This window comes from Antrostomus carolinensis, unplaced genomic scaffold, assembly GCF_000700745.2.
Source record: "Antrostomus carolinensis isolate BGI_N321 unplaced genomic scaffold, ASM70074v2 scaffold22330, whole genome shotgun sequence".
NCBI classification, from domain to species: Eukaryota; Metazoa; Chordata; class Aves; order Caprimulgiformes; family Caprimulgidae; genus Antrostomus; species Antrostomus carolinensis.
This window is the reverse complement of record NW_010288011.1, coordinates 1-25,847: the sequence shown is the minus strand read 5'-3', so window position 1 is coordinate 25,847 and position 25,847 is coordinate 1. Positions and strand designations below refer to the sequence as shown.

The window sequence follows — 25,847 nt, the reverse complement described above, 5'->3', positions numbered from 1 at the left end:
TTCAAATGACAAAGCTGTGGGTAGAGTGTCATCTGGCAAACAAACAGATGAGCAGGTAGAGATGATGAGATAATTCCAGCAAGTTTGGAAACAGAAAAAAGCACATTCTGGACTTAGCCTGGGCATCTAAAACATGCCAGGTACACATTTGTCTGTTTAAAAAACAAGCAAACCCCAGAGTACTTCCAATAGTTAAACAACAAACCAGATGCTTCTGCAGTAGCCACTTCTTTCAAAGATTTTGCAATTAAAATGCAGTTTATATTTCATATAGGGTTTGACATTGTTTGTATAAGAAATATGCTGTCATCATAAATTATTTGACTGATAAATATTTAATTATAATAAAATCTCTATATTTAAGCAATTTGGTATGAACAGAAATAAATCTAAACGGAGTATTTAAATACCTGCACTTTACAACTTTCTTCTTCCACATACACACTCACAAAATATCATTTATTCAGAAATACAAAATAATTTTAAAGAGAAAGATAGGTAAGCAATAAGAACATTCAGCATCTTGCATATTGGCACATCATTCATATTGTTATTGCACCATAAGATCTTTTATTTAGAGTAAATTCAGTGCTACTGACCAGTAACAATTTCACAATTGCAAAGAAAATCGAAGTTCTCAGTCTCTTTGGGAAGGCCAAGGATGGAACAGCATTTGTCTGACTAACCTGGAGGAATCCTTCTCTCATCAACAGGTTTATTAACATTTATAAAATCAGTGAAGTCATCTTGTATCTCATCACGAGTCCTTCAGGGCTGGTCCATGAACTTAATGAAGTAAGTTTCAGTGACAACAATGAAAGCTTGACTGTGCTCTTAATTCTTGCTTTTTTCTTTCCCTTTGAAACAGTGACACCAATCAATTTTTGTGTCCATTGAGAAGACAAGACATTCATAAACTGAAATCAAGCAATTTGGCTCTTCTTTGTTATCACACAGCTAATACCACAATTAAATTTGGTGTTGAACTTTCCAAGGACGTGTCAGCCTGAGCTACTGTGGCTACAATGGCCAACACAGAGAAGACAGGAGGTCAGGTGTGGGAAGAGGGCCTTCAGTAAGCAGGGTGGTGTGGCACCCTAGCTAATGATTCCTGCTTTCGAGGGAGCTTGCCCTACAGGCTTACTCAATGGCAGCTCTAATGTCCCTGTTCTGTTTGCTCAACAGCAGAGAGAATTCATGAGGCTGCTCCTGACTCTAACAAAGTTCCACAAGTTCAATACAAACAAAGTTAAAGTGCTTTGTTAAAGTTAAAGTTAAAGAATGTTGATTCTTGGAAACAACTGGGAAAAAAGTATTATTCTGGAAAAAAAAAAAATACAAGAATGACCTCAGTTGTACCTCTTCTTCTACCTCAAACATCATGTTCTTTTTATACAGGCATCCAACGGCTCCAAAGTGACAGGCACCTGAATCCAGCCTACCACCAATGCTAAACTGATCTGTGGTAATCAAACACTATGAAATACTTCATATAGAATATGTTGCTATGCAGTCATTTGAAAAACATTTCAATTGTATGCTTGGAATTGCTTGACTTGGCCTTTTTTGATACTGACTGTGAAGTTGTTAGTCCAGACCTAAAGTTAAAGAAACAAAAAAAAACAGTAAGATGATAAAATATACAATACATACCTACACAACTTTTACAACACTAAGTATTTTTCTAAACTTTATTATTTTAAAATGAGTTGTGTACTCAAGTTTCCAGGAAACCCTTACCTTTTTGTTCCTTGTGATGGATTGGTGCATTGCTGTCCTCTGCTTAAACCTCCTGAAAAGTAATTGGAAACTACCAAAATTAATTCCTTCCAACAAAGAAAGAATGCTTCAGAAATTACATAACTGCATACATGGCAGAACTGTTAAACAGTTTTGTGTAGAGATTTTTTTTTTTGGTGGCATAACAAAATTTATGTCTCAATGTCTCAATGAGCTGGTAACATTTTATTATCTGCAGCTGGAGTACTGTAATTTATATTACCATTTTTAAAAGAGGAAAACAAAAAGCCCTTAGTTTATTGAATTCCAAGGGATTTATTTGAACCTTGTTGCAGTTTTCAAAAATATTTTAGCATCACATAATTGATTTTCAAGGTGGTTGTTGAAAACTATATTTTTAATTTATCTTGTGGGGGAGGAAAGAATCTTTGCCAATGGTAAGTTTTTCATTTAAAACAAAGCCTGTTTGGACATGTAATAACAACACCACTTATAAAATTGTCTGTGTAAAAGACTCATACGGTAAGTTTTAATTGTGTTCTGACAATTCTAACACACTAACATTTTAATTTCCTCCATAAAGTTCTCAAGTTAGATTAGGGACAAGGTGCTTTAAGCAGATACTTAACTACCTGCACATGTCCTCTAATCTGGCCAAAGATTAACTCTTCATCAAAAAGAGAAATGACTTGAGTAAACATGGGACTGGTTTGGCATGTTACAAGTGCAGTTATGTGATATATTTTATTAGATGTAAAACAGGGTTGCAAGTTCCTGCCTTTATGCTTTAGTTCACCACCTCTCTGTTTTCGCCAGCGCATTACATAATGAAACTCTTCTGTCAACTGAATCTCTGAAACCATCCAGGCTGAAGATGTTTTTATTGATTTTCACTTAAGTCTCAGTGGCCTTACCAACATCTTTCTGAACATGGTTGTGGGGTAGCAAACATATAACTTACATAAATGACCAGTAATTCCTATGTCACCACTGCCACAAATGAGAATGCACTGTGTAGCTACCATCACATTCATAAATCCAGTTTGTGATGAAAAATGATTTGATATTTTTAAAATAAAAATGCTGACTCTTACACAGGCCTTACTCAAATGAAATTGCTGCAAAAATCTCAAAGCCCTGAAAATTTCAAATAATACCATTACCAGATTATTTTAATTGTATGAGCAGAAAATTTGAATAATCAAACATATCCTAATGTGTATACTCACCAACTCTGTTTGAGTTTTCTGTATTGTAAGTCTTAACAGGAAAATCTTCTTTTTCTGTCAGCTCCTGGATAAGGCCTTTATTTAAGCAGACATCCACATGTGTGTTAAATGACACAAGACTGGTGGTTTTCTGTTCTGAATTACAAACTGGACAAACAAGAACACTCTCTTCTTTGACTTCAAAGAAACAGGATGAACTAGTTACTTCTCTACCTTCAGTCTTTTCAAAATGGTCTTCGTTGTCTTGAGAAATTCTTCTGGGGAAGAGACACTGCTTCATACACACTTTTCTAGCAATATCACTGAGATTGCTAGGCTGTCTTTCTCTGTGAGGTTTATCAGATATTATCTGAGTGAATTTTTCCATGCTATTACTAGCAGAGCTGTCAGGTGTACTTGCAGACTGGTCTGTTCCTGCTAATTGATCCATTTTACTTTTTAGACATTTATCAACATTTTCATTTTTAAATTGTGGAAGAAAACTAGGTATATTTTCTCTGGAATTGTCATTCTTGGATATTTCCATAGTATCTTCAACAAGAGTCCTGTTGAGGCACTCATCAATATGCCTATTAAGCTCCTCCAAATTATTGCTGCTTTGCTCCTCGAAGCAAACAGGGCAGAAGAAAATCTTACACACATCAGAATTCTTTAAGTCTGTGACTTTCTTTGTTTCTTCCACCAAATTTGATGATGATTTCCTATCATGAATGAGCTGCTTACCTACAGTTTCACTTAGAGAAAGATTCTCACTTTTTAGTTGCCTTGCAGCTCGCTTTTTATCAAAAAAACTCTCTCTGGAAGATGCTTCTGAATTTTTTGTGAAACATTCTTTGTTGGACTTTCCTGTCTGAGGTCTAAGAAAATCAATTTTTTTTCCTGATTTTAAGAAACTTGTAATGCTTTTTTGTTGGTACTTCTTCTCTTCTTCACTTAGAAATCCTGATACTCGTACACCTAATGATGAAAAACAAACTTATAATACCAATTTTATGAAAACTTCATACTAATTCTTAATTAACATCTTTTGAGGTACATATCCACTCAATAAAGTTTTGCATGAAGTTTCCTCATCAAAGTATTTTTGCCTTCAGTACATTCTAATACCACAGACAAGTAAGTTTTATACATCACTGAATGGTTGAAACAGAATGTATAAGCACCTGAAACACACCAGTCTTGGAACCAAGGCACAGAGTTTACTTTTGACAGAAATTTTCAAACTTCTTGCAGAACATAGCATCTTCAAACTTCTATGAGCACTTTTATTCAAAGCCTTTGTTTTTAAAAGAGGTTATGGACAGAAACTACCTGTTTTTGTGGAACAAAGCAGATTTAAAGGCTCTTTTAAGGCAGCAGAATCAAACACTGCTGTATGTTAAGATTCTGCTCTCATGCCCATGTATGTTATTCTAGGCCTAACAGGGGGGAGGGAAAGTACAACCTCAATTAATAAAACATTCCTGAGTCATGATTCAGGACTCCAGACCTACCTACTAGGTTAACAGAGAAAGCATAAATTAATTTATACTGATTTTACTTTAGAGTACAGTCTATTACTTTGATACTCTGTAAGATCTAACTCCAAAAAGGAAAGATGAGTTTAAATATTTTACCCATAAGTCTTATCCGTAAAGGGTGAGGAGCAACACTATCAATTTCTGTGCCTAACAAGTCTTTAGCAACAGCAAATATTTCCTCCTCAGTAGAAACAGAAGACAGCACAGTTGAAGCTCTTGTTTTTACTTCAAAGTTCACATTCTTTAGCTTCAAGGTAACAGTTTTACCCTAGCAACGAAAAAAAAGAAAAAAGAAAAAAAAGTTTAAGCATGTCATATACAGCACAGAAACAATTATTATGTAGCATCTATATCCAGGCCCTAAAGCCATAGTCAAGACTGTGTGTTTATCTGTGTACAGCAAGGGACACTGCCAAGAATTTGTCTGCAAGATTCTGCACTTGCTCCTATACTGCTGCCGAAGTTGAATACTCTGAACCTGGTCATTTGGCTTTGGTTCCCAGCAGACCATTTGCCACGAGTGCAAGTTCAATAGATTTTATGCTCTGGCTACAGTCACAACTTCTACCCTGCCTACAAAAAATTATTTTCTTATCTTTGCTGGGAAAACTACTAAGGATGTAGAAGTGACATCCAATTAAAGATTCGCTGAAAATGTCCTTCCTCCTGCATGGTGCTATCAGAGCCACACATAGCATCTGTGTTTGGCACAGATATTCCCCTACCAACACTTTCCAAATGATTTGTGTGATTTAGCGTCTCCATCCAAATGTAAATAAATGGTACTTCTTTTGTTCTGTGCCTTTGTAAGCTTATCCCTTTGTCCTTCTTAGCTGATGATTTCCCTTTCAAACTGCCATCTTTTGGGACAATCTTTTATGGCTGAAGAAGACTAATCACAATTGCTATTAGTTATATTAGTTATTCCTTGCTTTAGTGTAAAGACCTCCATACAAAATATGAACTGTTCTTTCCAGATAATAAACAGAAATTTGGGGAGAAGGAATACAGGGACTCTTCATACCATTGAATGGCATGAATAACTTGTTAGCAATTTTCAGACATGTGAACTTCCTAAACTACAATATTGGATATTGACTGGATCCTGTATGAACAAGTGAGAGAAATACATTAGTATTACATGATTGACCAAAGCACAGCTCACAGAAAATCAACTCTATTATTTGTTTATAAACATTGCTTTTAGCATAAAATGTTTATACGCTAAATAACTCTGTTAAATAGTTTATTTTTTTCCATGCATATTATTAGGTAGCCACCAGAACAACATCAAAATGCTGCCTAATTCTAAACATCTGCAAATTAAAGAATGGAGACTTCTGAAGACAGATTGCATGGTATGATGCTGTTGAAAGCGTTCACGCTAATGCTGCATTTAGTAAGTTTGGGTGCAAAGTATTGTCTTTTTGCAAGTAAAGAGAGAACAATATAAATACCTTAAGTCCCTCTCTCTGTAGCTCTTGAGCAAGATCTCTGCAGAGTTCCCGACACAAATTGTACTGGTCTTCTGCTGTGTTTATTTCACTGAATGTTCTAAGACAAAGACAGGACATTTTTTTCAGTATAAATCCTAAAATTTGTTCAGTGTCTGCCACTTAAAAGTATTTTTTGTTCAGTTAAACAGAACTACATCAGAAGAAGGCTGTACAGGTTTGAGTGTCTACTTCAAGGAAAAATGAATATGATATGAATATTATACAGAAAGATTTGTGCACATTTATGTGTTCCAAAATGTTTGTAAAGCCCTTCAAATAATAAAATAATTTGTCTTTCAATTTTTCATGCACTATTTGAAAAATGTATCAGATCTTAGGTCGTTAATGCTTACATATTTGCAAGAGAGAATACTAATACCAACTGAACTCAAGAAGCCAGACAAGTTATTTGTATTTAATCTCCTTTGTACAGTGCTGTGTAACATCAGAAGAAAGTATTCGAAAGTCAACACCAGAGCTGAGTATTAGAAATAAATAACACAGACACTAAGAAAAAGATGCCAGCTAGGATAATTATGTCTAGCTTCAGAGAAGAAAAACTATCTTTCTGCCAAAAACGTTGCTAACTGCCTTTGCTAGAGCTTCTTAGCAGGGAAATTACAGTTGTTATATTTTTGTTATGCATCTGCTTTTTAGTAATAACATGAGAGGAAAGGCAATCTTCAGTTAGTAGTGGTTTTAAAAGAAGCAGGAAGCAAAACTTACAGCCGCCAGATGCTTTTGGAAAGGTCTCACGGATCCATTGTTTCATGCCAGGATTTATATTTACAAGTGTAAAGTCCCTACAGTTACACTGGATCTCACAGCTCTAAGTTACATTCAGGTCTACCTGATTGTATTGAAAAGTCATCCTCTATTCTGATTCACATTCCCCTAATAAAGTTTGCATGCTTCCAAACTAACAGGATGACTATTTTGCTGTGGGTCCCATGCCATTATCCAAGGAGTAACTCGTGTCATCCTGGCAATACTGCAGTAACTGGGAAGCTGTGAAAGTCCTAAGTTTGGAAGGGGCAGGATAGAGAGAATGATATTTCAGGCCTATCCCTTCCCTCCATATAAACTAGTTCCATGATCTCAGCAGCCCATTGATGTTTCTGGTCTAAAATCATTCCCCTTAGGGAAAAAAGAAGGAAGAAAGAAAAGGAGAAAGGTACAATAGGCTACCCAGATCATCTGTCTGCCTGCAAACCAGCACAAGACCACAGCCATCAACTTCTCAGCTCTGGTGGTACCTACCAAACCTTATGAGGCTTATTTAAGCTGCCCTCAACTATTAAGTCTCAGTAAGAATAAGAATCTTTTCTAATCTTCTTATCTAAGAAGGGACAACATATGAGGGTAGGGATAATTATTACAGTGCTCTACAGACTGTACTTGCAGGATTTCCTTTTTAAAAATGAACTTTTGGAAATTACATACACCACCTTCTTAAGCAACATTACACCAGTAAAAACTGGAAAGTTAGGAAATTTAACAAATTCTAGTTAACCATGCAAAACTGTTGTGTGCTTTCCAAGTCTACCTTATGCTATACTTGCTATGCAGGTCATTGCAGGCTACGAGACTGATACTGACATTCAACTGGAACATATTAAAAAAATTCAAGCCCTTATATAACTCCACCCTATACTATGGCTTAAAAGACCACTTTGATGCATTAAAGGCATTAGAAGAATCAGATGATAAGAGAACACACAAACCAACAGAAGAACCTCCATAGTATTCTGAAGCCAAGGAAACGAAAGCTTGAATCTGATTTAGTGAGCTTGTGGTATATGCGTTTTTTTAACACATATTAATATACAATGAAATTATATTACTAAGAAAAGTATACACTACTTGGCATTAAGTAGATTTAGTAATCAATGTAATTTTTTTCAGTACTAAAGAGGCATACCTTTCAGTGCTCATACTTTTCCTTTCTCCATCCCTTTGAAAAGAAAAACAATTTATTATACTCATTTTACCTAGAATTGTTACCTTTTCAATAAAGTCTGAGTCAACCAATCATGCTTCAATAAGTAACAGCAGTCTCTTTGGTAAAATCTGGAAGTTAACTTTTTCTACAAATCTTGTACATCAAGTTTAAGTGAGTGCAAAATGGAGACAGTTTTTTTTAAAAAAAGATAAAGCAGGTATCTGTAGATAAAGACCTAGATCAGCCACAAGTGTCAAAAAAATAAACTGTAAAAAAAACCCAAACAAACCAACAAAACTCCCCTCTCATATCATAAGGAGTCTTATTTAAAAACAAACCTAACTACAAATCCTACGCTGTCTCACCTAGCTGTAACTGTGAAGCACTGCTATTAACATCCTGAACATACTATGTATATTTGAATATTTGTTTATCTAAAGAATTAGTTTGCTTTCTGTCTAAATTATTGCCCATGTCAAAGGTGACGTGTTGAGGCTTTTTGTGGTTTTGTTTGTTTGTTTTTTCTTTCTGGTTTTAATTCAGCATCCTTTAACAACTCTTCTGCATATAAGGACTTCCTCAGATTGTTTTCTTTTTAGGTCCTTCTTCTGTTTGTAAGAATTGAAAATAACAAATTTGCTATCCTCAGACTTTCCTAAAAGAAGGTGGTCAAAGACAATGACCATAAGATGAACCATTTACTGAGAACTCAGGTCCTGGTATGTTAAGTGCTTGCTTTCTCCACAGTAAAATAACTGAAATCAGGTTGGGTCTAATAAAAACAAAACCAAGAAATAAATTTCTTAGACAACACCATTAAACATGTGTTCTCCTTCACAACTATAATCTTGGCTTTTGAAATATTCCTTTTTTTTTAATGGAGATTTTTTAAAGGAAATTTTCCAGACTGTACAACACCTAAATGGTGAATAAGGGAAGACAGTGCACCAATTCTTAAAGGACCATCTGAGGTTGTGTTATCTTGACGGGAACAAATATTTGGAAACTGCATTTTATCTTTTATCAAGTCACCTTCCCAAAGTCAATCTTACTGCATATTTTGTTTCAAGCCAACATACTTCTGAAAAGAAAAAAAGAACAACACAAAGGCTTGTGCTAGTACATTACTGGCCTACAAACTGTTAACTGTACATATTATTTTGTAGTCAAATGGAAAAAATGGAAGATCTGTTACTGTCAGAGAAGTAACATAAATAATACGGAATATGTCTTTCAGAAGTATGTAAGATACTTTGGAACTCCTAATGAAACCAAATAATTGTCAAGCCTTTTTTAAATAGAATGTCAGCACTCTGGGAAGGGCAGAAGGATATTTAAGGAAGTATTTAAAAGTAAGGACTCAGTCCTAAACTAAGACACTTAAGTTATACAAACAGCAAAATGCAATGTTCTTTTTAAAGAACAAGGGTTCCTTGTTTGTATCCAGCTTAGACAGGCTTAGAAATTATGCATATTATTGAAAATATGTATTCACTAGTAAGACTGATTTCTCCCCTCTCTAATAGGAGCCTAAAAGCCATTCAAGTAATATGATCCTTAAAGGAACAGATATGAAGAAAGATAGAAAAATCTTCAGTTTTAATCCCAGAAAATTCACACATTGATATTACAAATATGTACATAGACACAATAGGAGACACAAGAACTTCATTTACTTTCATTAGAAATATGACAATTTACCACCAGAGAAAATTAGATACCAATGTGATTTTCATTACAATCAGATAATATTAAAAAGCAAATGAATGTATATTGGTTTTATAGTACAAACAGGATTGAACACCTCTGCTTAGGATATGTCATTTCTCTTTAGCTATTTTAGCAGTTATTTTTAACGTCTGGCTGTTGTGTGTAGAGTATAATGATAACAGGTATCAGAGATCTTATGAAGTATTTTAAACAAACCAAATTTTCATTAGTATTAGTTTGCCAATAAAATAGGTCTTAAAATGTACAGTATGTAACATACACAAGGAAAAATTAGGAAAATGTAAATGCAGCAGAAAAAAACCCCAAAACATACTTTTCCAAATGTGTTGAACCCAAACCAAGGGAAATCTCCAAGAAATTACGCCAAGATGCTTCCGAGAAAAGAAGAGAAAGCAGAGCCCTCTGCTGGTAAAGTTCTGAGCAAGTCACAATTCCAAGGGCTTTTAACATCTTCTCTGTTACTTTCCCTATACCTGGCACCTGAAAAAGAGTAAGTATCATTATGCTGGAAACCTTCCATTTGAGCCAATACCAAGAACAATTTAAATCAAACACAACTGAGTAGATTACCTAAAAAAGTGTATTTCTTCAGGAGAAATCTTGATTTTAGAACATAAGGAACATACATGATTGCACAGTATATGTCATGGTATCACTTACCTTTCTAATGGGCAAATCTTTTAGGAAGTCTAGCACTGCTTGTCTCTCAGAAGCAATTCTGCATTGCCCATTAGGTTTATTACGATCGCTGCACATTTTTGCTAACATTGTATTCGGTGCTATTCCTTAAAAACAAACAAACAAAAGCCATATTTTTAAAAAATAAAAGGCAATGTTAAATTTCAACTGTCCAATTTTTAAAAGCACAAGAGTATCCTACACATTTGGCAAAGGGTAAACATAAGCAAAAGAATGGCAACTGATAATCAGATTTATTACAATTCTGCAAAAAACTTTTGTAACAGATGTGAGAACATAAATACATGTGGTACATTAAACAGTTGCACCAGATATAGTGTACCTACTATTTTAAGATAGTCAGGGTAACACAACATGCACTAATCAGTCATGAAGGGTTAAATGCCAAGGGTTTAAAAATAACATCAGTTACATGACTGAACAATTGTATGATGGTGACTATGGTAAGACAAAAGGAAATGCTTACAACGGCAGTTATAATGAACTCTTAATGAGACAGAGATATTTCTCCCTTGTATTTCAGCAAAAAAAACTATATCAGTTTTGACAGAATTTAACAAATTAAGGTCTTTTGTGGGCTACCACTGCTAAGTAGTCATTTAGAAATTCATATTTCACTCACACTGGTCAGGATGAGGAGGGATTGCTCTTTCTATCCAAGTAACTGTTTTTACAAATGAACTCTGTAATTTGGTTTAGCAATAAAAACAGAATTATTCTGTGCGACAACTCCAGTGGCCTAAATTTTTATTTGCTCACTGATACATTATTCAAGATGGCAGAAGTCATTCTACTTCTTATTGCCTATCAGTATTTTTTCAGTTAGCCTTCTAACTGTTTTCATTTTTCGTTTAAAATCCCTGAAGTACTTATAAAAGCTATGTCTGTTTTATAAACATTAACTTTTCCTTAGCAAGACAAAATTTCAGTAGAACAAAATCATTATTTAGCTACCACCCATAAGATAACTTACATGGGGAGGGGGTCTCATCCTTCTTCTTCCTACTAGCTGTTCCTTTATCTCTGCTTATATTCAACACTTCCCTAGCCTTCCAAATCTGCTTCATAAAGCTCAGCCACTGATGCCTCACTGACCTGGTTCACAAAGCACTTTGGATGGCATCCAAACTAAGTGGCTAGGGACACACACTTTTTTTAGTGACCATACCAGATTATTCTTAAAACAGTTGAGACTTACAGGTAGGTTGCCTGAAGTGAAAAGACATAAAACTCCAATGGTAAATATTAAAAAGCTAGTGAATTCAACACATATTTACTTCTCTGAGAACTAACTTTTTAATGAATTGTTCTCTTACATTAAGCAAGGAATAGTGTGGGAGAACTGTTAGAAATACTTAACAATATGGATCTGCTATTCAAACTAGGAGCAATTTATCAACCAGTGACAAGATTTCACTGTGACCACTGGGCTTACAAAACTAATTTACATGAAGCACTAAACTAACAACAATCAGCTAAGATTATCTCTTGAGTGCACTGGCCATTCTTCCACACTACTTACATTTCAAGAAGAAAAAAGCAAAAAGATGATATAACTGTTTCCAGGTTATTATCAACCAAACAAACAGGAGTGAGTTTGATAGCCATAACATCTCTTGGAACACTTGCAAGTCATAGTCTTTGCAGACTTGGAAAGAGAGCATATTTGTTTGCAGCAGATGAATGCTGCAGCAATGCCAATTTCTTAATTAATGCCCTCTGACATTAGAGCAGAAGACCCTGTGGAAACACAAAGCATTATTACTCATACATGTCTGAATACCTGCACTAGCAGTCAGTTGCGTTTTCTGCTCAATCCTAAAGCGAATTTCCTTCACAACCTCCTCTGCAGAAGTTCCAAAGACAACTGAATTCTCCACTGATTGATGTCTTTGGTCAGGGTGGTCATCCATCAGAGGTGTGTTGTCTTCAAACAGTACTGGTGAATAAAAGTATCCATCTTCATTAAATTTCGCAGACATATTTATATCAACTTTATCTACATTAGATAGAAACACAAACAATCCATTCATATAAAACAAAGGTTGATTTCCTTTTGCGGGGGTTAAAGAGAGTTCATTAGCAGTTTTATTTTTCATGTTTGGGAAAAAAAAAAAATCCAGCCAACACAATTGCACTGCTTTTTTGTTTGAAGAAAGGAGAGTCATAACTGCTTTTTTCTTAATATGATTCGAGCTTGGCTGAGATTGGAAGAACTGTCTAGGAGACTGCACATAACTTCCAGAAAAGCATGCAGGTTTAATGGTATGCCACTGTAAGAGCAGAAAAACATAAAAATTTTGGCATTGTCTTTTGTTTCATATCAGAGTGTAGGTAAGGAACTCCTTCTTTTTTGTGGAAATAAAAATCTTTTGAGGGAGTTTTTTCAATATTCTCCAACAAAAGTTAGGGTTCTGGAATATCTGGTTGTAGAACCATCAGCCTGGTAAGCTTCTTGTTTTCAGCTGCACTCATGGTAGAACAAGTAATGTCAGCACCCCTTTATCTGACTCTACAAACTTACCCATTTTGGCTTCACATTTTGAGTCCTTGTTTGCGTTTCAGAAGAACAAAGATGTCAGAGGAGTATGAAGAGGCACATGACTACACACCAGTGATATTTATTTTGTAAAGACTATGCCAGTTGCTCACACCTTTATACATGTTTAGTCTTGTAAAATAATCATGTAACTAGAGCTTACACACACTGTCATTGCAGACAATTTCTCACATTTCTGAATGTACAAGATTCATTATAATATTTTAGGAAATATCTTTGCAAAATACAAATAATGTTTAGAACAATGTTTATTTGCTCTACAACTCCTTAAGTTGTAAGAGTATTACTAATTATTTGCAAAATTATCATGTTGAATTGTAAAGAAAAAGTACACTCTAAAACATGCAACTGGGTTTAGTTAATGTAGTACTGCTTTTCACACATTCTACTCAAGTTAAAAAAAATAAGTCCTCCAAGTCCAAATCACCAGCAGCATACCTTCTACGCACAGGTGAGTAGTACAGGAACTTAACTTGTAAATCGGAGGTAGAGAGTATACAGGAGGATGAATTACAGAAGAACTTCAGTATCTATGCTTTCAATGGGTGCAGCTTATCTGAAACTTATGTTACACGCATGTACCTCCTGCTCTCAACTCCAGGTAATGTGGTCAGCATAATTAACACCACTTTATGAGGCACAGAGCCACTCTCTTGGACTGGAGTGGGTCATGTACTTGTTCCCTTTCCCCTCACTACCTTGCCTTGAAGGCCCCGTGCGCCAAGGAGACAAACCAAACCAAACAGATTTCTTCTTCCCCTCCCCAGCGGCCTCAAGGTTCCCGGGCACCGGGCCGATCTCTCCCTCCCTTGCCAGCCTTGAAGGTCCCGGGCACCCGGCCTCCCAGTGTTGTTGAGGTTCCCCCCACAGAACAGGGACGCGGAACAGCAGCTAGAGCACTGTCTGTACAACCAGTCCTGAGGGGGAACTGGGACCAGAACCGCTGCTGGACAGTGAAACCAGGACCTCCCAGTGGCCAGGGACACCCCCATCATCAGCTGCTTCCTCCAAGGACTGAGGCAGTGACCTGTATTCTTTTACACGATTTTTGAGTCTCGATTATGATTGTTACATTGATGCAGCAAACCATGTATTAGGTTCCAACCCAATCTGCAGAGGGTCCAGGTGATTAAAAATCATAAGTTAAGTTGTATTATAAATTCTGTATTAACTTATGATTTCTAATCATTTAAGTCAGTTGTATTACAAATTCTGTATTATGCTACTTATAGACTGTACTACATTGATTCTGCTTGTAGAAATCCTGTGCTATTATAACCATAAATTCTGTGCTATACTAATCATAATTTCCTGTTAAGAAAATAAAGTTTAAATTGTAGCTTCAATTTAGTGCCATCACCACTCTGCCAAGGATCCCTGGAAGAAACTGGCTGTTCCCTCAGTGTCAGGTGATCACATGAAAAGAGAGTAGTTTGCTTACCTTTCTCTGTAGTGCTTTCAGTGTTAAAAAAGAACCTTCTCTTATCTTCAGGCCAGTTCAGTCTTTCCTCCAAGTGCTCTGTTATGTTCAGATAGGCTTCATCTAGGCCCATAGGCATAAAATTGGGATCATATTCGGTCAGTATTTCTCTAACCTTGATAAACATATAGTGAAAGATTAAAGCCTTGTTCCTATAAGACCAGATCTTGACATACAATTATGAGGTGAACAAATGTACTCTGAAACTTCTACATGACCAATCAATATTAAGGATATTTATAGAACAAAATATTTGTTTATACTGGAAAATTATAGTACTGTTTCTCACAAGTAGTAAGACATCAATAATAACTGAGAAGTAAACAGATTTTCAGCAGTGTACTGGGTGTGTATGACCTTTCTGCAGAGGTCAGAAAGATCAGTGTATAAGGACTCCACAGGCGCTAGGTTCACAGACTCTGCAGCAACCACCTGAATAAAACTCTGGGGACCTCAGAACTCAGCAGAGCCCATGAGCTCATGCACATTTCCATGCACTGTGTCAGATATGCAAAGGTTAAAAAAACCACCAAAACAATAAACCACTAAGTTTTTAAATTACACTCAAACTAAAGTTATAGCAAATGTTTTAGAGCACTGGTTAATGCCACAGTCAAAACTTGTTAGGAAAATGTTTAGCAATAACTACATCTTTCCAAAAGGCAACATAATAAATTAAATAGTCAAAATAAAATCTCCACCTTTTCTCCTCTGTTTTTCTCCTCTGTCTTTTTTTTAAACAGGGAGGAAAATTTGACTGCGTCATGTTTTTTCTATCAGTTTTGGTAAAATTCTTAGTTATCACAACATTTGTTTATGTGCACTTCAACTGTGTGAAACTAATTAAGATAGCATTCACTGCTCAACTTTTAATGAAAAATTAAATAAATGAAAATATGTTTCAATCCAAGTCCCAAGAGAAAACCATAAAAAAACAAATCAACCTGAACCTTTAATACTTTACCCCATCAAACAACAAATTAAAAGCTTATAATGAAATCCAAAATCTTTAACAAGTTCAAACCCATTCTGAAATACTCACATTCATATTCACTTTTTGACAACAGAAGTGAGAAAAACCAAACAGGATCAAAATTAGTAATTAGCTTACTTTATTTATGTGAAGAGATTCATAAAAATAAATAAATAAATCTTGGCACAATTTTATTGAAGTCAGGACACTTGTGCCATGCACTAGTTTGATTTAAGACCTGCAAAAGCTATTTTTCTACCCCACTCACCTCCTAAACAGGATTTGGGTATCCTAAGTATTTCTCCTGGCATTAAGTCAAATTACTTCCATTAAATCAAAATCTGATTTATTTTCTCCCTAATTTTTTGCTCTTTATTCCAAGTCCCTTCTGTCAAAACAAATGAATCTGCATTTAGAAGTCACTAATGCTCTTTGCTTCTCTCTCCAGTAATTAGCATTCAAAATGATGATTATGCATGTATTAAATTATCTCCATGTCTCCCATGTACTTGCAGGTTCTTAGTAATTAGATTATGCTCCATGGTTTTGAAGTTTTAAGAATAATAAGGCTCAAGAGTTATCACTAGCTCACTACACAGTTTTTTAAAATCTCTACCAGCATCACTACTGACTTCATTAAAAACGCAAGATGGGTGAATGCAATGCTTTTTCATCTCCTGGCTCAAAAGCACCAATGCTTTGTTTAACTTACGTTCAAAGCCACATCACTGAAGAGTTTAATATTTAAACTACCACTTTTCATATTATCTAGAACTGATGTATTGACAGAGTCTAAAATCAAGTACACTGACTTTTGGTTAGAAAGAACTTTCAGACTTACCTCTTTACTCACTTTGCCGTATTTCTCAAAGTTTAATGGCACTATAGTTAGATGTGGACATAGCTTTTTAGCAATAAATCCAGGCATGGCTGCACGTACACCAAATCTCCTAGCATGGTAATTTGAGGTGGACTTAGGAAAAATTAAATAAGTTTAGTATTCAGAAATCAAGTTTTTCTTTAAGTTTAGTATTAAAAAATCAAGTTCAAATCACATTATCTCCAAGCAGAAAAGACTGACAAGGCTGAGAGTTTATTTCTGCATTTCCCCTCTCCGCCTTTCAATCTGTTTGCATCCTTCAAACTTTCATCAGTACACTTTTTACTGAAAAATAAAATCCAGCTTACATGGTCTAGTCTAAGAACAGATGTTTCCTCTACTGTTTTCATTATTTTTTCCACACTTATCAAAATACTCTATATAACAGTGTGACTATATTATGTTATCACTGTATGGTTTGCTAGGCTTTAGATCCATGTAATTTATTTCTGTATTAGCTTGACATTCGGCCTTACCAACATACTCATTGATCCCACTGCTATAGGCTTTTCCTTCAACTCTGGATTGTCTCTCATTTCCACAGCTGCGTAGAAGGCATCCATGTCAATGTGCACAATCGTATTGCTAAGGTTACGGCTTTGTTCCAGTTCTATCACAAGTTTGTCCACCTCAACAGAATAAACCAATAATTGAAAAACTATTAACCTGGTAGAAGTGCAACAGTACAGATGATCCTAAAACCTCAAATGCATCTGGCATATAGTTAAAAAAAAAAAAAATCTAACAAATTCAAACCCCACCAAACCAGCACCACCAAAAAAAGCCCAAGTTTCTGATTAAACTCACTCAGACAACACTGCTGCAGCAAATGGTACAAAAAATCCCCAAAACCAACAACAGCAACAAAAAACCCCCAGCCCAACAAAAAATAAAACCCACCTATGAGGAAAAAAAAAAAAAATCTGATTCAGAGAGAAGCTTTGTAAAACCACTGAACATGCTTTAGCTGCCATGATACAGGTTATTTAAAAAAAACCCTGAAAACTTACTATTAGAGAATTTCCGACACTCCCTAATTAAGCTATGACACTTCAGAAAATGGGCCTAGAGAGGTGAAGAGAAGACTAACAGCTCACAGGGCAGATCCATCTATCTTGTCAAAAATAAGGTCTCAAACAAATAGGTTAATTCACTGCTAAGTAAGCTACTGTTAATCACTTCAGAAAATTCATCAACATCTGTTACATTTGATTGCTAGCAAAACTGCAAGGTGACTTTTAAAGAAAAACCCATACATAGAAAGTGCGTTTCACTCCAAGAGTTAAAAGATGTGTTGTCTACTAGACTTCGAGCAGTACTTCTGCTTCATCAGCTCCATGGCATTGTGAGGCAGAGGCCCAGCACACACACCTCTCCATAAAATACTTTAATTGTGCTTTATTTGCTTGCATTCCTTTACCAAAAGATTTGCAGATTATGTGCTTGTTTCTCAAATATCTTTCCACTATGAATGAGGTATGAATCATGAGTGTCACCAGAAAGCATAAGTGCCTTATTCGTCAGGCAATTTTTATCACCTACGGATTTAAGAGGACGGTGCTGGCAGTATCACATATGGTTCTAGAAGTGAAAGAGAAACTATAAATATTAAAAAAAAAAGGAACAAATTATCTCATGGAATACCACAAGGTAGTACTAAAAAGAAGAGTTAAAGAACTCAACAGACAATAAAAATAAAGAAGAAGAGTAGATAATGAGAGCTGACTACATCCATATCTGAAGACCTAGAGAAGCTGATTAATATACAGCTGGTATTAAGAAACCCAAGTAGGATGAACAAGATTTGCTAAGTTAAAGGTGGAGATAACGGTCTGGGAGGGGTAGCTGGTGGGTAAGTGACAGGAAAAGGGAGAGGCATTTAGGATATCAGACACAGACCGATAAAAACTGGCTGTGCCAGGAGACTGGGCACTTCCATGAGGACTCTGGGGGCATAGACAAGGCCTGCTTTGGAAGGAGGACTGATGGTAATCTAGGGATGTGGGACAAGAAAAGAAAAATTCAGGATAGGATAAATTAAAAGAAAAGAGAGAACAAAAGGGTCAGAACTTGTGATGAAGAAATGAGGGCAACAACAATCATGAACCAGAGCTTATCCTGCATACAAAGGATGGAACCAAATTCAAGATTTTGAGATGCTTTTATAGCAGCAAAGATGTAAAATTAGACAGCAAAAAGTGCATGTTATGTCCCTCTAATGATAGTTCTCATGCAGCATGGCAGCTGATTTAACAGTTACTCCACTGGAAATAAAAGACGACTGCTACCTGAGCAAGTGGCATAAAGATTTCAAACATGGAGTTTGAAGCTCAGGACCCAGTAAGACCCAAATGAAAGAATTTATCTCTTTTTTTAAAGCTTATTTTTTCTTTTATACAAAGCAATACAAAACATTAAAAGAAAACAACATTATGTTGCAAGATCAAAGAATCAAGTTCAGAAAAAGACAGCATGAGGGAACTCAAAACAATTCAAGTTTATTGATCTTCACTATATATACTATATATTAATTACATAACCATACACTAATTTTATAGGAACTGTGTAATTCATATAATTCATTTTATAAGAAAGATTGTTCACTGCAAAATGAAAAGTACTCTGGTGAAATAGAAGCATTTTTTCATAATTAAATAAATTAAAAGCTATCCAAGAAAACTGGAAAAAGGACAAGCAGAGACATAACTGATCCATGTTAAAGATGAACTAAAAGCTTTTCTGTGCACAAATCTGAGACACTAGCATCTAATTTACAGAAGTAATTTGCAAAGCTGCAATGAATATGAAAAGACTATACACCAAAGTTTGGGACCCATAATCCTCACAATGGCATTCAAAATTAATGGATGTGTTTAATCTTTATGTACTTCTGCTCCACTACTTTGCTGGAGTAGTATTTGCAAGAAAAATTTAAAGAATTCACACTATGTGGTGTACAGCGCAGAGAAGCCCATAAGGAAGTCACAGTAATTCTGCATTCAAAGCTGGATTAGACTAGTGTGCAAAAAAAAAACCTTGGGGCCACCCACTGCACAACGAGGACAACAGCAAATATTGCATAATTGCCTATTCAGTGAACGCTGTCTGTGCTGTGCACTTAATGAAGCCGGAATCCTGTTAGGAAAAATAACAAGCAATCATGCCATTAAAAACTGAATCACAGTACAAACAAAAAAGGAAAGGAATTAAGCTTCTGCAAGCAACTTAATTCTGTTGTGCTCAAGAATGTTTAGCATGCAGCCTTGGTGCTGTTTTCTTTCATAGCCTTTCATACACAGTTATACTTTAGATACTATTATCTACCATTAGTATCTGAGAAGAGAAATAGCCTCTTCATCCTTCTAGTTCAGGACACTTGTATTTCTTGCAACTGCTTGCCATGATGATTTTTTCATTAATTAGCATAACTAACTAATAAATTGTATCCAGAAAAGCTGACAACTGTGGTCCCCTTCACCTTACATTGAACAAAAATACACATACATTACAAAAGCAGAAAGTAACCTCAAGACTGATAGGATACTTATTAACAAGGTATTTTAACAAACTTTTACGTAAGCCATAATGAGATCCCTTTAAACTGGTCAGACTTAGAAGAACAGGAATTACTTTGCTTCATTTTACTCATTTAGAGAACACTTTGGAGTGATTTTACAATCTATTCTTCTAGCAAGTTTTCATTAAGATTACATCATTGAAACATTCTGCACTTTTACTTGCATGGCTAACATCAAAACGGTAGTTAACACTGTGCCAGAATTTAATGCAATAAACTAGAACACACCAAAATGTTTATCACTTGTCATTTACTCCAAAAAGTCTTTACAAAATTAGTACCTGCAGCTGTGCTTTCAAGAGCTGTTGTGTTGTAATTTTCTCTTTTAGCTGCATCATTTTTTCAATTCGTTGGTTAACTTGCTGATCTTTTTTAAGTTCATTTTCATAAAATCTAGAACCCTGGAAGAAAATTGCAAAAACACTAAGATTTTTATTTGTCTTTTCCTATATACAATGACATTTGATCTTTAAATACAGAAAATGTAAAACACAGTAACAGTTTCTAATGTAGACTTTGGATTTCCATATAAATTATAGCCAAAGAGACCAGTGGTGCTTTACATATCTCTCCTCAAATGACACAAACTTATTTCTCTATCTCAGATCCTCTGTAGTCAGATGGGTGTAAGGGACTATTTAGAAGATTTACTATGTCTACTTGTTCTAACACTTGATGACAAAAATTCAAAAACAGTAGATAAAGTAAAACTATTTTTCGCAATACTTCCAAGATAAGGAGTATAAAATTTTAAACCACATTATTTAAGCATTTAACCTACATGGAAATAAATAATGACCTGGTAAGAGTCAAATTCACTTATAATGACCATTCAATCTAGAAGTACATTGCAGAATTACAAGCTATTTGAAGAAATCAGGGTGTGTCTTCTTTCAGTATCAGATACACATTTCATCTTTTCTTTCCTCTGCAGTCAAACATGACTTGTTGAGACTCTTCAAAAGAACTCAATACCAAAATGTTGGTATGGGAGCAGCCCAATACTTAAGATTGTTATTAAGCTGTAGGTTTTTTTCTCTCTTGCATTTCACAGTTGAAATGCCACAAAATCTTGTTGTAATACAATTGTGGGTAGTGTTTGTAGGTGTAATTTTGAAGACTAAAGAAAAGCTTATGAAAAAGAATCAACATTTCAGATTTACTGAGCTATATCTGGTATTTAAATTATTTTGCTTTTTTTGGACAGAAATATATTCTAATACATAGATGCCTGTGTATCAGTTTTGAAAGCCTGTTTTACAGTTCATTCTATTTCATATCAGGAAATGAAGCAGTAACTGTTCTGACGAAATACTTTATCCAAATACCATTATCAGGCATATGTCTGACAAAGAATTAACTTCTCAAGGAACAGCGAACAGAATAAATAGAAGAAATACCTAATCAATAAGGGGTTTGATAGCATATAAAGTATCACCAAAGTGAAAGGGCAAGCAAAAAAAAATTTGCCAAATAAGAGCTGTTTGTAGCATGTTTTCTGCTTATCCCTGTGCTGCTTCTGCAGTTTACCACAGAGCAATAGTAGTCAACATAGAATCCACGAGCAAATATCAAGCACATAATGTAGCACCATAGCTATCAAATGAAATGCACATTTGTACAAGGAAAAAAAACAAACCTAGAGTTGCTCAAATAAAGTGTTATCCCCATATAGTTCTATGTGAAGACTCTCCAATAACAAGTGACAGGACTAGTATTTCAATGCTTTGTAGATTTGTGGGGTCCTCTGTGGATCTTTTGTACAAAGTGGCACACTGCTGGCCACCTCTCTTGAATACTCAGAAGACAGTCAAGAATACCGGCAGTGAGCACAAAAAAATTCTATTGAAGGTACTAGAAAACATTCATCAGTTACAGGAACTGACAGAGGTAAATCTGCTTGGCTGACTAATGATGGAGCAGGCAAAAGGAATGTAAAAGGGGAGAACAAGGGGAGGCCTAAGGAAGCCGAAACCTTCACAATTACCTCTGGACAATGCTGTGATATTTATGTACTGCTTCTAAAGGGCAAAAAATTAGCATCTAAGGATGTACTCAGTTGTGTTCCTCCATATCTTTGTGGATGAATCCAAGAGTACCTTATGGTATACTAAGCTACAGTCCCTCCATTTACACGTGAGGGATAAAATCTGGGGAAAGGAGAAAGTGGCCTTATCATAGAATCACAGAATCATAGAATGGTTTGGATTGGAAGGGACCTTAAAGATCATCTAATTCCAACCCCCCTGCCATCAGCAGGGACACCTTCCACTAAACCAGGTTGCTCAAAGCCTCATCCAACCTGGCCTTAAACACTTCCAGGGAGGGGGCATCCACAACTTCCTTGGGCAGCCTGTGCCAGTGTCTCACCACCCTCACAGTGAAGAATTTCTTCCTAATTATCTAATCTAAACCTCCCCTCCTTCAGTTTAAACCCATTTCCCCTTGTTTTGTCATTAACTGCCCTTATGAAAAGTCCCTCCCCAGCTTTCCTGTAGGCCCCCTTCAGTTATTGGAAGGCTGCTATAAGATCACCCCGGAGCCTTCTCTTTTCCAGGCTGAACAGCCCCAACTCTTTCAGCCTGTCAATACTGATATTATGATCTTATGATACTGGACAATAAGCTAAAGCACCAGGAAAAGAGTAATGAAACAAACCTTGGTAGCTTCCATGATTATTTTATTGATTTTCTCTTTATCCAAACCTTGCATTCCAGCTTTGTTATCATTGAGGCCCATTCTAAGCAGAAACCCATCGTTGCAAGAGCTGCTACCAACTTTTTTCATGTTGTCCTTAGTAATTCTTGAAAACAAGTACCTCTCTTAAGACTTAATACCTAAAAAAAAGAATTTAAATCATTTATTTGTTTCTAAGTTCCAGTTGAACAATTAAAAAAAAATATGGAATTCATATGCTGTATTTATTGAACACACAGTTCATACTTATTCAGAAAATAACATACTTAACACAAATACAGAGATTTGTATTCCTGTGAAGGGACTGACCTATCACACTCACCACAGAAAGCCACTTGTAACTCTGTCAGTGTTTAGAGACAGTAAGATTTTATTTTTTTATTAACTTAAAAACATTCTCTTTTAAAAGCTCCCTTACAGAAATAATTGAGCACCACTAACTTCAGGTAAAGGCTAGTACCTTACACTTGCTCATGAGATTTATACTTGTATATTATCCTGTGAGATGAAACAATACTGCCTTAAACAAAATATTGCTTACTAGATTATTACATTAAAAGAAAAGGAATGGAATTATATTTAAATTTCAGAAGATATTGTTCATTTAGTCCTCATTTCTGCTTGAGACAAGCCATAGAATTTTCCCAGTATTTTCTAGCTAAAATTCAAAACTTTTGTTTGTGTTAAAGCTCATATTTTAGAAACAGATGGCCTCAATTAAAAGTTTTTAATAAAACCCTATTGCTTAAATCAGGGTAAAATTCATGCATTCTTTTTTTCCATTAATTTGTAGAGCCATGGTATCCAACTAATAGAATTTACCAAGCTCAATAGAATTGAGCTGCCAATCAATTACTGCCATCAGTAATTTCTTATACAGGCCAGTACTTCTAATATGTGAACTTCTGACATCTTCTCTTGTTGCTTATGAAAGTAAATAGCTGAATCCTTCAACAGGCTCTAATTTTATGGTAAACTGTCCAGTTAATAAAATTTGCTTTCTTTTTTTTTTTTTTTTTAAGATCAATTTATCCTCTGTAGCATGAACCTGTGGTCTTATTTCTTGACATTAAAATAAGTGTAATCCAAGTGTGATACTGGCATAAATTACTTAACATTTATTACTGGAAAAGCATACAGAAAGAATTTCTTCCTACCCCAAGCTGCTGACTCACAAACCACTTCAGCTTTACTTTCATGCAGGAAGCACATTCACTCCTAAACTTCCCCTTCAAACTGTTCCCTGCGACAGGAGCCCTTCGTTTTTGGAGCAGCCACACCCTTTCAGCCACATAATAAACAACCACTAAATTATACAAATCCAAGAGTTTAACATTTTTGCTTTAAACGCCTCTTTCCCACTCCAGGACTTAAGTGGGCATCATTAGCAACCAAAATTAAGAAGTTCATTATGCATTTTTGCATTTAGAGATTATTTTTTGTTATTAAAGAACCACATGGGTGACTTTTTAAAATTAATAGTGGCAACATTCCTACTTTCCTGAAGATCTCCTGAAACATACTAGCCAACTGAAGACAAGATATTAAAGAGAGCTATCATCTAAAAAGTGTTATTACAACAATATCCCAATTTTGATATTCTATTAATTCAGATTATTATTTATGATGTCTTCCAAAGATGCAAGATGAGGTAAGTAATGCTGTGTTTATCTCCAGCTTGTTGTTTTTCAAAGAACAGAAGGTGATGTAGAGACCTGTGCTTTTCTCTTGACCCTTTAGTAGCACTTGAGCTACTATACTGGCAACTAGGAACAGGAGCAGCTTCATAGCTATTATGTGTATCTATAAAATAAAAGACTATGATGACAAACATTTTCATAAATTTTTCACTTTTTAGTGAAATCACGTTTTTAGTACAATCTCTTACAGTTAACACACACATTTACCAGAACAGGTTTGCTGGACTTCAGTAAAAGGTAAAAGCACTGCATCCCACACAACATTCCAAGTTTCATCTCAAGCTCGTAAGCACCCTCATATCAATTAGCTCCACAATAATTTCATTGTTACTGTCAGTCTCTGGTAAGTAATGGGCACAATTCCCAATACATACTTTCCTCAAGGTAAATGCCCTTCCACTATTCCCCCTGGTTTTTTTTCCCTCCAAGAAGCTGGAATGAACACAAGATTTCTGTCATTTCCTATCCAGTCTTTGCAACATTTTTTAGCTGTTGTTTATTCCTGAAAGTGTTTCTATCCTTAGTATATACAAATCTTTCCCCCTCTTCATTCAATCACTATTAAAGGTTCAATTTTATAGCAGAGGCTTTAAACACTAATTCATGTCAGTCCAAAGCTCTCTCTAGCAGACTGTTATATATTCAGTGAGAAAAAAAAACTCCATGACGATACCAGTGATAGAAAAAATAATTGTCTTTAAAAAGTCTCATAAATGGTGGTCTCCTGATGTGTTTTATCTTTTCAGTTTCTTGTGTGGAACAAAATACATTGCTAGTACCAGATGATGAAGTGTATAAATATCAAATAATACCTTAGTTGGAATTCAGAAGGAAACATTTATTTGAAGACATGACATTAGTTCTCCAACAAAGCTTAACGGTGTACAGAAGGGAAAACATGAGTAACAACTAATACAACTTTCAGTCACTTAACATGAACAGAACCTGAAGATTATCTTGGTTGTAGATTAACAGGCCTGACAAAAAATATGTAAAATATTTAGCATATTGAAATGAATCACAAAAGCTACAATAAGACAACAGACATAGCACTGTCAAATAAAATCAGTAGATCGTTTGCCATAGACAAAATGAAAATGGAAATATTTAAAGGAAATGCAGGAGAAGCACAGTTTGAAACACTATGCAAAATGTGAGCTAAATGTCAGTGTAGGAACTTGTAAGGACAAGTACCAACTGTTTTAATGGAAAATTGACCTAGAGAAAACATTTAGCTTGTGGTGACACAATCTTATAAAATTTTTGCTAAAACAACTTGGAAAAAGAGAGTAAAGGTTTAGAGTCTAATGAAATACTAACTCGGAACAGTCTGGGCAAAGAGTGACATGTTTTTGGCATGCTGTCACCTCAAGAAGCTGCTGCAAGACTGAGCTGTTTCCTCTAACAGAACACATTAAATCTCTTTCAGCATCACACTGAGTAAGTACGGTGTGAAATCCAAGAAGTCTGTGAAGGCAGTCTACAATTAAACACTATCCTATTATTCCTGTGATTTGGGAATGGGTAGGAGGGAGCAGGAAAACCATTTAGAAGAGGAGGACTTAACTTTCCAGTTGCTACTGGAAGGACTTATCATAGAAGCATAGAATGGTTTGGATTGGA

General features: G+C 35.4%; 1 protein-coding gene across 1 annotated transcript; it reads right to left on the bottom strand.

The window, feature by feature from the left end:
* Window positions 1-1,513: 1,513 nt before the first annotated feature.
* POLK (DNA polymerase kappa) lies at window positions 1,514-22,656 on the bottom strand. Its single transcript, XM_010165299.2, has 14 exons — window positions 22,486-22,656; window positions 20,109-20,228; window positions 16,727-16,879; window positions 16,212-16,343; window positions 14,359-14,512; window positions 12,141-12,356; window positions 10,319-10,443; window positions 9,972-10,138; window positions 7,907-7,939; window positions 5,947-6,043; window positions 4,586-4,757; window positions 2,970-3,926; window positions 1,741-1,792; window positions 1,514-1,598 (listed from the first exon to the last, which is right to left on the bottom strand). The coding sequence occupies exons 1-14, from the start codon at window positions 22,612-22,614 to the stop codon at window positions 1,514-1,516; spliced, it is 2,592 nt and encodes an 863-aa protein (XP_010163601.1). The 5' UTR covers window positions 22,615-22,656.
* Between the last annotated feature and the right edge of the window lie 3,191 nt (window positions 22,657-25,847).

Coding starts and splice junctions, on each gene's coding strand:
- POLK (XM_010165299.2), bottom strand. CDS start 22,614: ATGAAAAAAGTTGGTAGCAGCTCTTGCAACGATGGGTTTCTGCTTAGA. Junction 12,357..14,358: donor TGAAAGCACTACAGAGAAAG/GTAAGCAAACTA, acceptor TATCTAATGTAG/ATAAAGTTGATATAAATATG. Junction 4,758..5,946: donor TACAGAGAGAGGGACTTAAG/GTATTTATATTG, acceptor TTTCGTTGCTAG/GGTAAAACTGTTACCTTGAA.